At 48.0% G+C, this 14,338-nt stretch overlaps 1 protein-coding gene across 2 annotated transcripts in view; it reads left to right on the plus strand.

Annotated features, from left to right (window-relative positions):
• The window catches only part of ZNF541 (zinc finger protein 541), a 45,864-nt gene that overhangs the window by 3,426 nt on the left and 28,100 nt on the right, over positions 1–14,338 (plus strand). For both annotated transcript variants that reach the window (XM_083159856.1, XM_083159857.1), the window contains exons 3-4: positions 2,503–2,719; positions 11,530–12,877. In XM_083159856.1, coding sequence (XP_083015982.1) covers positions 2,503–2,719; positions 11,530–12,877 — 1,565 coding nt within the window. The remainder of the gene's footprint in view (positions 1–2,502; positions 2,720–11,529; positions 12,878–14,338) is intronic.

Genomic DNA, 14,338 nt, shown 5'->3' on the forward strand with positions numbered 1-14,338 from the left:
CACCCTGAAGTGTGAAATGGGCCCCCAATTGTTAACGCCACCCCACGATCAACGTCAACCCGAAGCGTGGCAAGCGCAGTCAGCCCGCGAGGGGCGGCCGTACGCGTCCTACGACCTTTTCAAGCCCCCACTATCCACGTCGGCGTGGAGTTGAGAATAGAAAGTGTGGCGAGCGCAGCGAGCGGACGCGGACACCTTCATAGGTATACGCGTCCCCTCGCGGGCTTCACAGGTGTCCGCGTCCCCTCGCGGGGCACGCTACGCTCGCCACGCTTCGGGCTCGGTGGCTCACTGCACTCGCCACACTTTCTATTCTCAACTACACGCCGACGTGGATAGTGGCGGTATGAAAAGGTCGTAGGACGCGTACCGCCGCCCCTCGCGGGCTGGCTGCGCTCGCCACGCTTCGGATTGACGTTGATCGTGGGGTGGCGTTAACAATTGGGGGGGCCATTTCACAGTTCAGGGTGCCTATTTGGTTCCATTGTTCCTTATGGAAAATCGGGTCAATTGGGACATTTAACATTGTTCCCTATGGGAAATCGCGTCGGTCGCATCGCATGCGATTTTTTGGTACATGCGATGGGCGCCCTTCTAGGTAAAGAGTACCGCGCAGTCTAATCCCGACATCCCGGATACTCCAATCCCGGACTTTTTTAGGCCAAATCCCGGGATTGGCCACACTACACTGGAGGCCATACTCTGCATACTCCAAAATCTGCACCTTCCATGGAGCTGGTGCATGTTTAATGCTGCGACTAATCTAAACACTCACCAAGCGTTTTTACAGGCCCTGTAATAGTGGGCTTATTCCTTGCGCATACAGACGCACAATTATACACCATTGGGAGGGCAGTTACTAGCTGTAACATATAGACACAGACGCCAAATGGTGACAGCATCATGTGACTCAAAATCACCATATCATACAGCCCAGCATAAGTGCTGCCTGCCGAACGCCCGCCTCGCCCCTCCAATCCCTCACTAAAATGTGAGGGGCTGTGTACGTGAACACATCGCCTCGCTGCCCGGGCGAGAAATCATACGATGGTTGCTGCTCATCAAATGATTTCTGCAGCCTTTTTCTGAAAAGTAAGTCAATACTTACGTTTCAGATGGCCGATGGCCGCTGCAGTCCGAATTCGGGATGTTCGCCAACGTCATGTGGTGTCAGCTTCCCGTTCCACGCAGGCACCAACATGCCTGCATTCCCAGGGGAATGCCTCTCTCCCAGTACTTCAGCGAGTACCGATTGTGATACTTGTGCATATTTGCGCTAGCGCAGAATCCCCAACATCGAAAACTGGTCTGAATTCAGACCCACACTGGGCCCATTGATGCAGTAGAGAACACCAATACTTGTGTCTGAATGCCACTTGCATTGATTGGGGCAGTACGGATGGTGTAATGATTAGCATTACTGCCTCACAGCGCTGAGGTCATGAGTTCTATTCCCACTATGACCCCCAAAAAACTGTGTGCCCCCCCCCCCCCCCCCCCCGTTCTTGCGTGGGTTTCCTCCGGGTACTCTGGTTTCTTCCTACAATCCAAAAATATACTGGCAGTTTAATTGGCTCCCAACAACATTGACTCTGGAATGAATGTGTGTGCGTGTACATGTGGTAGGGAATATAGATTAGGAAGATAGGGAAGGATCCGCACTAGCACAATCTGGTGAGGATCAATGAAAAACCAACATAAAAAACTACATTGTAATAAATATAGTAGTTATGGAGTTGGTGGTGCGCCCTGCATAAATAACAATAGTTAAATGCAGGATTTTTCTTGTGTTTGCGGAGAGGAAAACACAAAAGAAAGAACCCGCTTTTTGGGGCGCACTCTTTGAAAAATTGTAGTATGAAGTTAGTTTAAAACATAACTTTTAATATAGACTTGCTTAGAATGAGTGGCACAAAAGAGAATTTTTAATGTTGTGTGAATAGTTTGGTGATCTTTTTGTTTATAAATCATTTAGTAACACACATTATTTTTTTATTTACTGCACTATATCATCCATGGTATAATAACCAAAGTGACCATAGGCTGTAAAATGAGTAAGTCCCAAAGAATAATATTTCTCAAAAAATCACTTGAAATGAGACAAATAAAAAAAGAAAAATTATCACATTCAATTAGTTGATTAAATTGGGATTGGTTACCCCACATACATTATGGCATATACTTGGTAACATTTCTAGATCATGCAGTAGTTGGCTCCAAGACTGCTTGTACATGTGGTAGGGAATATAGATTGTAAGCTCCACTGGGCCAGGTACTGTTGTGACTGTTCTAATATTCTCTGTAAAGCGCTGCGGAATATGTGTGCGCTATATAAATAACTGGGAATAATAATAAGATTGTAAGCTTGCGAACAGGGCCATCCTACCTTTTTAACTGTCTGTAAATACCCAGTTTGTCCAGTTGTAAAGAGCAATGGAATATGCTGTTCTATATAAGAAACTGTTAATAAAGAAGTACCTCCTATTGCTTCCACTTTCCCAGATCGTGAAATGTGTCTAGAGGAGGACAGATCACAGCACACCAAGCCTGAACTAGAAGGCACTTACAGAAAGAAGTTCCCACGGGCCCCAGAGTGCGCGGTGTGTGGAAAGGTCTTCACCAGTATCAGCTCCCTCAGCAAACACATCCTAGTCCACAGCCAGAAGAGAAGCCACATCTGTACAGTCTGCAAAAAAGCATTTAAAAGAAACGACCACCTGTATGTACCCCGAGTTATACAGTATGATCCACTTTTCTGTCATACACCATTATTGGTACCTGTTATTATTAGTGTCTATTATGCTTCCTATTTCCCCTGGTTACTGTGACACATGTAAGAGGACATACACACGGTACCCAGACAGTACGTTCTATTTTAATCTGAATTATGTAACCACTTGCCTGAGGTGGAGGCCTGAAATGGGACCACTCCAAGCTGGGCCTTCCATCCGATAGCACCGTGCCAAAGTAACTGCCGGCTCAGCCCCATGGCTGGAAACTCCAGGTACAGGTGTGGTTCAGTGTATATACAGGGAAAAGACAATATTGCCAACATGCTAAGGTTTAAGGTCTAACCTTAAGGGTCTAAGGTTGATAGGTACAAAGGTTGACATGCAAATGGTCAACACAAAAGGTCGACATGAGTTTTGGGGGTGTCATTTTGTACATTTCATCATATGGGACCCCAATGAGTGTACCACTTCACTCGCCACGCTTCAGGCTAAGTTGCTGACTCCCCATAGCAAGCCCGCACCACATGCAGAGACTTGGAGAGCCACAAGTCCCAGCATTGAAGGGCCCGACTTGTAGTTCCACAGCAGTACAAATAGTTAAATAAATACACACACACTCACCAAAGAAATAAAACTTTATTACATACAGAGCCCATTCATACAGATACTTACCTATGTTGATAGTAGTTCAGTCCCCTTGTTCAGTAGAATCCATGAGGGGTTCCTGTTGAAAGAAAACATAGTCACCAGCCGGCCTCGGTGCTTCTCCAGGACTCCTGGAATGCTGTAGACACAAGCCTGTCTTCTGTTTACATCTGTGGCTTCGCCCACAGACCGGGAGTTAGGTCCGCCCACCAGCCAATCATGTTCCGGCATAAGGATTTCTCCGAACATGATTGGCTGGTGGACGGACCTAACTCCTGCTCTGTGAGAGGAGCCACAGATTCAAATAGCCTGTCTTATACCCCTTTTACACCGAAAACCCTGGTCTTTTTAACACTGGAGTTTCCAGAAGCTGACCCTGCTTTATACCCCATTTACACAGCACTTCGACCAGGGTCGGACCTGGGTCTGCACCATTTACACTGGACCTGGGTCAGCCCTGCTTTTTTTTGTGGATGTCATTAAAAATGCTTGCTTCATTGATCCTGTCAGCTGGTGCCTGCGGCGGGGTCAGCGGTGACTTACAGCCACGCCAGGGTTGCCGCTCATCCAGACCAATTGATGTCTATATGTTACATTATCAGCAACAAGTGTCTCTGCTTATTGGACATATGGCTTCACTTTAACATCAGCAGACACTAGTATTCTGGTATTCGTTTTCTCCAAGTCCCGATAGTCGCACAGTGCATACAAAACACTTGCATACACAACACCTGCCCATGCTGTGCTGCACAGACCGGAGCTTCTACTCCATTCACTTAACATTAGATAGCCACGCACATACAGGGGATACCCCCGCTGACATCACCTTACATGACGGCAACCCCGCACGGCGCGGCTGTCAGTCACCGCTGACCCCGCCGTAGGCACCAGCTGACAGGGTCCATGAAGGAGGAACTGGCACCCTTTCTTAAGGTATTTATATGGAGGGGATGCTGGCCGCGGCTGCTGCTGTAACTCCCCCCTACAGCCGCGGGGTCCCTGAGTCGAATGGGCTGTCACTGGCAGAGTCCCTGCGGCGGATGGAAACTACTAGTTTCCATCCGCCTTAGGGACCCCCGCCACTGACATCCCATTCGCCGCAGGGACCTGGTGGCTGCAGGGGGGAGTTAAGCGTTACAGCAGCTGCCGCCAGCACCCCCTCCGTCTCCCCCCTCAGCAGCCTGACAGCTTCTCCCCCCCCTCAGCAGCAGTAGACACCCCCCTCCTCCTGCAGCAGAGGGGACAGCGCTGCACGCCGTGGAAGGACCCGCTGCGGGTGCCGCGACCATTTACACCGGTCTCTACATGGGTCCTGACCGTGTTCTACCCAGGTCAGGACCTGGGTAGAGGACCCGTGTAAATGGACACGGCTTCACCCCATTTACACCGCCGCAGATCCGGGTCTGACCCGCCGCTCACCCGGATTTTTCGGCGGTGTAAAAGGGGTATTAGTCGCAGATTAGTGGTAGCCGCAGACCTACTCACATTTGCACAGATGGCAAAAACCGTTCAATGGTTCGGGAATTGGTGTGAATAGCGATCTGCAATAATTAGCAGAATTGTATATGCACATGTCCTGTTTCTGTATGGGCAGCGGCTTTTCTAGGTGTGAAAATTGGCAAGCAAACCTTTTTTTTATTATCCCTTTGAATGCCAACTTTGCTGTGAGAGATCCTCAAAATATCTGTTAAAAATGCCAGCGCCGCTCACAGCGACTTCTTTATTTGGGTGCAACTAAACCTCAATTAATTGACTTGGCTGTATTTGTATTTATGTATAATAAAGGAACAGTCGCTGTGAGTGATGATGGTATTTTTAGCAGATATTTCTCTTTCAATGGTCCTGGTGACACAGCTCAACATTGGTATGTAGGAGGGTCCGTAGGAGCCAGGCACCTATCCTAAAGCTTTTGGAGGGTAGGCTCCTCCCTTCTGCATCCCAGACTCCTCAGTTCGTGTAAGGTGCCCACTGGAGTGGGTGCTAGTCTAAAGGGCTGCTGGAGCAGCCGAAGGATTAGAGTTAGTTAGGAGATTTTTATTTTATTAACTTTTACACTAGCTAGGTAGGCACAGTGTGAGGATTCTCACTGAATCCTCACACTGACAGCGCAGCAGGAGCTGACAGAAGCGCATCCTGTCAGCTCGCTGAGCACAGGGGAGACACTGTCTGGCCTCCCTGTGCAGCACTTACAGCTTCTATTAAGAAGCTGCCTGGGCTCCGGAGCGCTCTGAAACCGGCTTCACGCTAGGTGGGGATCATGGGGGAAAGGCGCTCCGTGATGGCGGCGGCCATTTTCTGCGGAGCTTACACACTGAGCTCCTATATGAGAGGACAGCAGTGTGTTACAGGCATGTTCCAAGTGGTCCCCAGCAGAGGGGGAGACACTGGAACTTGGAGATCCTGCAGTGGGAGCGGCTGTCTGGGGGTGGTTGGCCCCAAAAGCCACAGACCCCGCAGCAGCAGGGACTTGGTCTCTTCCCTCACTCTGTTTTGGCGCCATTCGGAACGCTTGCAGCAGATCCTGGCAGAGTGATTGGATTTCCTGGGCATCGTTCTCCCCACTGTGAACGCTTCAGACAGATAAGTGACTGAGTACATTGGCTCTGTATAAAATTCCTGTACATTTTGCGCTGTGACTGTGTTAATTTTACATCATGTCTGAGCAACAGTCTGTGGCTTTGGGGGGGGGGAGCCCTTAATGCATTGAGCGCCTGCAGTGTTTGTACACTGAATTTTGTCCCTGAGCAGATGGCCAAGGGGGGCTTGTGTATTACTTGCGCTGCTGTGAGACCCATGGGGAGTGAACCCCAGAGGGTAGAGCAATCGGAACCTGCGTGGGCCAGTGCCCTGGGCAGGTCTGTTAATGCCTTAGTGCAATTGCTGGACAGGCAGAGTGATGTGTTGGTAGCTTCCCCGAGACCTACTGTATGTCATCATTGCAGCAGTCCTCTGGCTCATTGCCTCTGACCCAGGCAGATCCTGGCTTCTTACAGGTCATGCAGGATACTGCTAAGGGGATCAGCAGGTTTAATGATTTGTTAGACAAATTTGATGGTGATACTGTGGGGACCCCTAAAAGGTCTTATTCAGTGCCATTGCTTGTTGCTGAAGAGGAGGGAGAGTACACAGACATCCCCTGGGATCAGGGTGATGACTCTGAGGATTCCTCGGCCTCAGGGGTGGAGTATTTGATTACTGCTGTTAAACAGGCTTTGAACCTGTGGAGGATAAAACTCCTGCAAAAGGTGTTTTTAAAAGGCAGCGTAAGGAAACTGTTACCTTCCCTGCGCATGAAGGTTTACAGGATTTATTGGAAGGGGCTTGGAAAACGCCCGATAAAAGGCTGCAGATGCCTAAGAGATTTTTAAGTCTATACCCCATGCCTGAGGCTCATGCAGACCTCTGGGAAAAAGTTCCGGTGGTGGATGCTTCTGTGGCACGGCTTTCTAAAGCCACGGTGCTACCTGTCCAGGGGGGGGGGGGGGGGCAGCCTTTAAGGACCCCGTAGACAAGAAGCTGGAAGGTAACCTCAAGACAATATTTGAGGGGGTAGGCTACATTTTACGCCCTCTTATAGCATCAGTCTGGGTCTCTAAGGCCATGATTGTGTGGGCCAATGACCTGTGTACAATTTTACATGCTGATCCATGTGTGTTGCTGCTTGCTGAGAAGCTTAAAGCAGCTGCGGAGTATGTGCTTGAGGCTGAGGAGGAAGCTCTCAAAATGGCTTCCAGAGTTTGCACAGTGTCCGTCAATGCCAGGAGAGTGCTTTGGCTTAAAGCCTGGGAGGCGGATAATGAATCAAAAAAGGCCTTAGAGGCATTAGCTTTTAAAGGAAAGCTGTTGTTTGGTTCAGAGCTGGAGGAAATTATTAAGCAGGCCACGGGAGGCAAAAGTACTTTCCTGCCGGCTCCTGCAGCTAAGCAGGCCTCAAGGTTTTCTGCTTTTAGGCCGTCCTTTTGGCCCTCCCCTAGAGGGGGTGCGTCCTTTCGAGGACAGTCTTTTAGAGGAAAGTTTCAGTCCTCCAGGGGCAAGGCCCCAAAGTCAAAGTTCGGTTCCTTTCATAAGAAACCAAGCACCAAAGGAGAGGACAAGCCCTCCGCATGACTACCTGGGGAATACCCCAGCGGTGGTCAAGGTGGGGGGGCGTCTGAGATGGTTCAGGGATGCGTGGGCATTGTTGGGCCGGGATTCCTGGGTGCTAAACATTGTATCCCAGGGTTACAGAATTCCATTGAAAGGTCTTCCTCCGAGAAGATTCATTCCTACACCACTGCCAAAGGAGTCGCGGCTCCATGTTGCTCTTTTGGCAGCGGCTCAATCTCTCTTAGAGAAATGTGTGGTTATCCCGGTCCCTCGAGCATAGTGGAAGAAAGGCTTTTATTCCACTCTGTTTTTGGTGCCCTAGCTAGACGGGTCTTTCAGACCAATCTTAAATCTAAAGTCCTTGAATCTCCATCTGTGGGTAGACCATTTCAAGATGGAATCTCTACGGTCTGTGCTGCTAAGCCTGGACCAGGGAGAATTTTTGGCGTCCATGGATGTCCAGGACGCATTTCTTCATGTGCCAATCCATCCGGAACATCAGGCTCTCTTTAAGGTTTGTGATAGGAGACCTGCATTTGCAATTCCAGGCGTTGCCCTTTGGTCTGGCCACAGCACCAAGGGTATTCACCAAAATAATTTTAGTAATGGCGGCGGCCCTCCGACTGAGGGGAATCACTGTGATTCCGTATTTGGACGACCTGCTGTTCAAAGCAGAGTCGGCGGAAAAGTTGCAGAGTCACTTGGCAGAAGCCATCAGGTTTTTGCAGGCTCACGGTTGGCTTTTAGATTTACAAAAGTCTCAGTTGGTGCCATCACAGAGACTCCAGTTCCTGGGAGTTGTCCTGGATACCCATCTACATCGGGTATTCCTACCAGAGACAAAGGCCAGGGACCTGGCCTCCTTGGTGCGGGAGATCCTGGGGTCTCAGAGCCCATCGGTTTGGAGGTGACTCAAACTGTTGGGGAAAATGGTGGCGTCTTTCGAGACGCTACAGTTCGCCAGGTTCCACTCTCTAGTGTTCCAGTGGAACATCCTGACATCTTGGTCAGGGAATACTCAGACCATGAAGTCAGAGCACATAGTGTTGTCTCCAGAAACACGGTCTTCCCTGCATTGGTGGATGGAGGTGGATTCCCTTCAGTGGGGTCGGTCTCTGCAGTCCTGGGACTGGCTGGTAGTCACTACCGACGCCAGTCTCAGGGGCTGGGGGGCAGTGGTTTTGGACCTGCGCCTCCAGGGCTTATGGACCTCGGAGGAGTCTGCCTTGCCGATCAATATCCCGGAACTGCGGGCTGTGTGGAAAGTGATATCTCTGGCAGGAGAAAGATTGCAGGGTCTTACTTTAAGGATTCAGACCGACAACGCCACGGCTGTGTCGTACCTGAATCATCAGGGAGGCACACGCAGCAAGCTGGCCATGTGGGAGGTTTCCCGGATCTTCTTGTGGGCGGAACAGAATGTTCCAGCGTTGTCAGCGATATTCATCCCGGGGGTGGAGAATATCGAGGCTGATTTCCTGAGCAGGGAGGAGCTGCTAGAAGGGGAATGGAGCCTGAACCCACAGGTGTTTCATCAGATTACACTGAAGTGGGGAACTCCGGAGGTGGACCTGATGGCATCGAGGTTAAATCATCAGGTGCCCAGGTTCTATGCCAGGACAAGAGATCCACAGGCCGAAGCAGTAGATGCAATGACTATTCCCTGGGAGGGGAATCTGCTTTATGCCTTTCCGCCGTTCCCAATGCTGGCGAGAGTATTGAAAAGAATCCAGTTCCAAGGAATTCCGGATGGGCCAAGGAGGTCCTGGTACTCGAGGCTTCAGAGATTGTCTGTGGACTCGTGGCGTCTACCTCTGAGGTCAGATCTGTTAAACCAGCTCGGCTAAATTTGACGGCTTGGCTATTGAAACCGCCATCTTGAAGAACAAGGGTTTCTCGGAGGCTGTGGTTAACACCATGGTAAAAGCTAGGAAGTCAGTGTCTTCAGCAAACTATTTTAGGGTCTGGAAGACCTATATTAGGTGGTGTGAAAGGCAGAAGTCGCATACATCGCGGTTTCGACTTTCAAAATTGTTGGAGTTTTTGCAGGATGGTTTTTCGTCTGGGTTAAGCCTTCAATCACTCAAGGTACAGATATCGGCCTTGTCGATTTATTTCCAGAAAAGGATAGCTTTGCTACCGGAGGTGCAAACTTTCCTGCAAGGGGTTTTACGATTGAAACCTCCCTACAAGCAACCAGTGGCTCCATGGGATTTATCGCTGGTACTGGAGTGTCTTCAAAAGGCGCCCTTTGAGCCGCTGAGGTCGGCTGACCTTAAGTTCCTTACATGGAAGCTTGTATTTTTGTTGGCTGTTGCGTCAGCAAAGAGAGTATCAGAGTTGGGAGCGTTGTCATGCAAGTCTCCTTTTCTTATTTTTCATGATGACAGGGCTGTTCTTCGAACAGTACCCCAATTTTTGCCAAAAGTAGTCTCTGCTTTTCATCTAAATCAGGAGATAGTTCTACCTGTGTTTCAACCCCCAGAGGGTTCAAGAAAAAGGGACAAATTGAGGAATTTGGATGTTGTGCGCGCCATGCGCATTTATGTGGACAGGGTGAAGGGTGTCAGGAAGACTGACACTTTGCTAGTCTTGTATGATGTGCACAAGATTGGTTGGTCTGCCTCTAAGCAGACCATTGCTAGGTGGTTGCGTTCTGTCATTGCCTTTGCATATACTAAGGTTGGTAGGCCTGTGCCGGCTAGGATTAATGCGCATACCACCAGGTCGGTCGCCACCTCTTGGGCGGTTCGACATGGGCCCACGGCTGAGCAGGTTTGCAGGGCCGCCACTTGGTCATCTGTTCACACTTTTGCCAAATTCTATAGGTTCCATGAGTTCGCGTCGGAGGACGCATCATTCGGGCGAGCAGTGATGAGAGCTGCAGACCTGAGCGTACCCACCCAAAGGACCGGCTCTGGAATGTCCCAATGTTGAGCTGTTTCACCAGGACCATTGAAAGAGAAAAAGGGATTTTTGTAAGAACTTACCGTTCGAATCCCTTTCTCTGATATGGTCCTGGTGACACAGCGATCCCTCCCTTACGCTCAGTAAGTATGCCAGTGTTCATGATGTTTCATGTTATATATGGTTGAAAAGTTATTTTTGAAATTGTGCATATAATATGTGCAGGCGTTTGTACTGAGTTAATGTATTCCAGTGGCTTTGAAAGATTGAACTGAGGAGTCTGGGATGCAGAAGGGAGGAGCCTACCCTCCAAAAGCTTTAGGATAGGTGCCTGGCTCCTACGGACCCTCCTACATCCCAATGTTGAGCTGTGTCACCAGGACCATATCAGAGAAAGGGATTTGAATGGTAAGTTCTTACAAAAATCCTTTTTTTTGAGAATTGCTCACAGCAACATTGGCATTCAAACGGTAATGATCCATGCTAAATTACCCCCATTGTTCCACCTATTACGATTCTCAAAGTCCTCTATCTGGTCTTTATATAACTCCCCTCTCTAGTTTTGGAAGTTGATGTTTCTTTCTAAAAAAAAAAATATTTTTAGGAAGAGCAGAACCTCATGTAATGAGGTGACGGAAGCAAATGACAGCTGCATTTGGGGCTTATTCAGCATTGATTACTAATTTAAAATACAAATTGAGTGATTATTGGCATTCGCATTTTGACAGACCGCAACCCATAAACCTGCCATTTTCTGGGTGGGTTTGTTAAGAACACAGGCATCCCCAGGCGGTTTTGGGGTGGGTCTCTGATGTCAGCGCTAACCACTTCCAGTCTCAGATTAGTATCAGTCTCAGACTTACTTACATTTGTATAGATGGCAGTTACTCTTCCATGTTCAGGAATTTGCTAATGGGTCCTGCACGGGGATTAGCAATGCATTCGCAATTTTGCAATGCATTTTTGTTCTTTCCTTCTGGCCGATGGCTTTTTGTTCGCAGTCAGTTTTCAGTTTTCTCTATATAGCTATTCAAACCGAATTATCCCCTATGTGCGATAGGAATTGGTTGTGTTATAGAGAAACTTATGCTGCAAGTACCTATAGTGCGTCCAATCAATAAAGACAGAAACGCACTGATGTCTGTGTCTTTTATTTCAGAATGGGACACATGATGACTCACCTGAAGACCAAGCCGTTTATGTGCACTGAGCAAGGGTGCAATAAGAGTTACTGTGATTCCAGATCCTTGAAGAGACATTATGCGGTTCAGCACGGGCTATGCCAACTGAACGAGGTCAATGGCAAGAATGGCACTCAATGTGAGGATCCCCCGAAGGAAGAACTGCCCATGACAAACCCTCTCTACATACAGAACAAGACAATGGAGACTGTTTCCTCCCAGTCCCACCTACCCAGTAAGGATGCATTCAGGTGTATGGTGGCCGGGATTGTGCAGAAGAAGATTACATCCAATTTGTCAGTCTTCCAAGTCCCCAACCAACTTGTACCCCATACTATGGCTTCAAACGGCAGCAACTTTCTAAAAGAATGTTCAGCCCTCCTGTTGAATTCCACATCCTCAAATGCTTATACCTTAATAAATTCAAACAGCAAAGACTCCATGTATCAGGGAGCTGTCATATTCACGGATTCAAGATCACAGCACCTGAACCTTTGCTCCGACAGCTTCTTGAAGGACCAGCCTGTTCTGCAAAGTCACGAGAGGAATTGTAGTCACGATCCGTTAGATAATTCCATGACTGGCTCTCAAGGGTCCGTAGATACAGTAACAGGAAAACCCACTGAGGTGTACTCAGGAAGTTGGAATGCACTCTCCCATATGTATATGTCTTCTAGTGTGGAAAGGCCAGGTGCCACCTCGCTATGTCTAAACAGTGGAAATGATCTTGGTGAACAGGCCATGAGAACCCAGGAGATCACATTCCAGAGTGACCAAGATTTCTCAAAACACTTTATTCAGCCATGTGATAGTTCAGGCTTCCCGATAGAAAATCCACAGAACTTTATACAGCCCATGCCAAATTCCCAGTGCGCTCCATCGCACATCACAACGCAGGCTCTGCCTAACCTGTCCGCCCACCACTGTGCTGCAGAAACATTGACTATGACCATCCCCCCGAAGCGGGATTTGGGATGCACAAATAATGTACAGGGGGATCCCTTGCTGATAGATGATACAAGTTCATTCTCAGATGCTGAAGAATTGGGAGCCTTCTCTGGAGCTTTGTGTGGTACAGAGAGTGTGACTGGTACAGAACAAGATCTTGGAGAACTTCTTACCTTAGACACTGCTGCAGATTACAATCCACTAGCAAGTAGCAACAGAAACCCACACCATAAATGGTCCTTGAACAAAGGAAAGCGCAACTTTATTCTGTACAGTACGGTTCCTCCAAGCCAGGTGGCGCTAGAGTCATTTTCTGAATCACACACATCCCAGAGCGATCAGAATCCATCTGGACTTTCAATTTTCAACAAGATCCAGGTAAGTACAGTCATGGGCATAAATTGACACATAATTAGTGACAGCACATCCCTATGGCCTGAGGATAACGATTACATCCACATACATACAACACATACATCCAAACATTTCAACATATGTGGCGGGAGATAATAGCGTCCAAGTCTGCAGAGGCACGGGATACTGGCTGAACTTGTAAATGATTGCCGCTTTAAAAAATAACATACCATATAAATGATTGCAGCTTTAAAAAACAACATACCATATAAATGATTGCCGCTTTAAAAAAACAACATACCATATAAATGATTGGCGCTTTAAAAAAAACAACAAACCATATAAATGATTGCCGCTTTAAAAATCAACATTCCATATGAATGATTGCACTATAAAAAGCAACACTCCATGTAAATGATTGCCGCTTTAAAAAACAACACACCATATAAATGATTGCAGCTTTAAAAAAACAACAGACCATATAAATGATTGCAGCTTTAAAAAACAACATACCATATAAAGGATTGCGCTTTAAGAAAACAACATACCATATAAATGATTGCCGCTTTAAAAATGTCTGAGTTCGGGCCAACATCCTTCACCTCCAGCAAACTCGGAAGTTAATACATCACGCCAATGACATTTTATTTACGAGTGTTTTGCGATCAGTATATGTCAGTTTGACAGCACTCCACTTTCTTGTTTATTTTTAAATTAAGGGCCTGATTCTTATTCATTTGGAACAGGGTGAATTTGGCCCCGTTCAGATGTTTGTGGGTGTCCGCATATTTGCGCATGTGCAGACCCCAATAATGCATGGCTTCAGTGAGTTACACACTAGCTGGGCCGTTCATTGCGGAGAGGGAGGGCCAGGGGCGGTGAGCCATGGGAACGCTGGGCGTTCCCATGGGTACGCAGGTGGGCCATTGCTTGACGTCCTGTTTGTTGTAGCGCTTGTATATAAAAGCCAGTTTTCACTGACTCTATTTGTGAAGGCAGGAGAAATCAATCGATGCTCAGCGACCATTGAATTATTTCTCCTGCTAGCGGAGGCACGCGAGGGGATGTGTTCTCGTTACACACCCCCTTGCATGTTACCAAGGGGAATTGGCAGCGGCGATGGATGGGCGGAGTCATCTTACAGAGAAAACTTGAATCCGGCCATAAGACAGAATTAGCCTCCCAGAATAGCCGACTTTTGGGTGAATCTCAGCCTATAAGATCTGTTTTATTTTTTGGGGTACTTCAGTTAACAATTGAAATGGCAAATCTTTGCCAAAAAGGTTTTGCTATTTGTGGATAATACCTTCATACAATTTTCTGTTTGCTGTAGCTGCCGGGACTGTAAGCACGTGACTCCAGATTATTGCAGGACAGTTCCGATGTGTGTAATATTCTGCCCCACATTGCATAGGTCTTACTGCTGGGTCGGGGGACTGGCGATTATCGGATAGTGTGGCATCGGAATCAGAATGAATCTCTGCC

The sequence above is a fragment of the Crinia signifera genome, chromosome 9 (genome assembly GCF_055691185.1).
Source record: "Crinia signifera chromosome 9, ASM5569118v1, whole genome shotgun sequence".
NCBI lineage: Eukaryota > Metazoa > Chordata > Amphibia > Anura > Myobatrachidae > Crinia > Crinia signifera.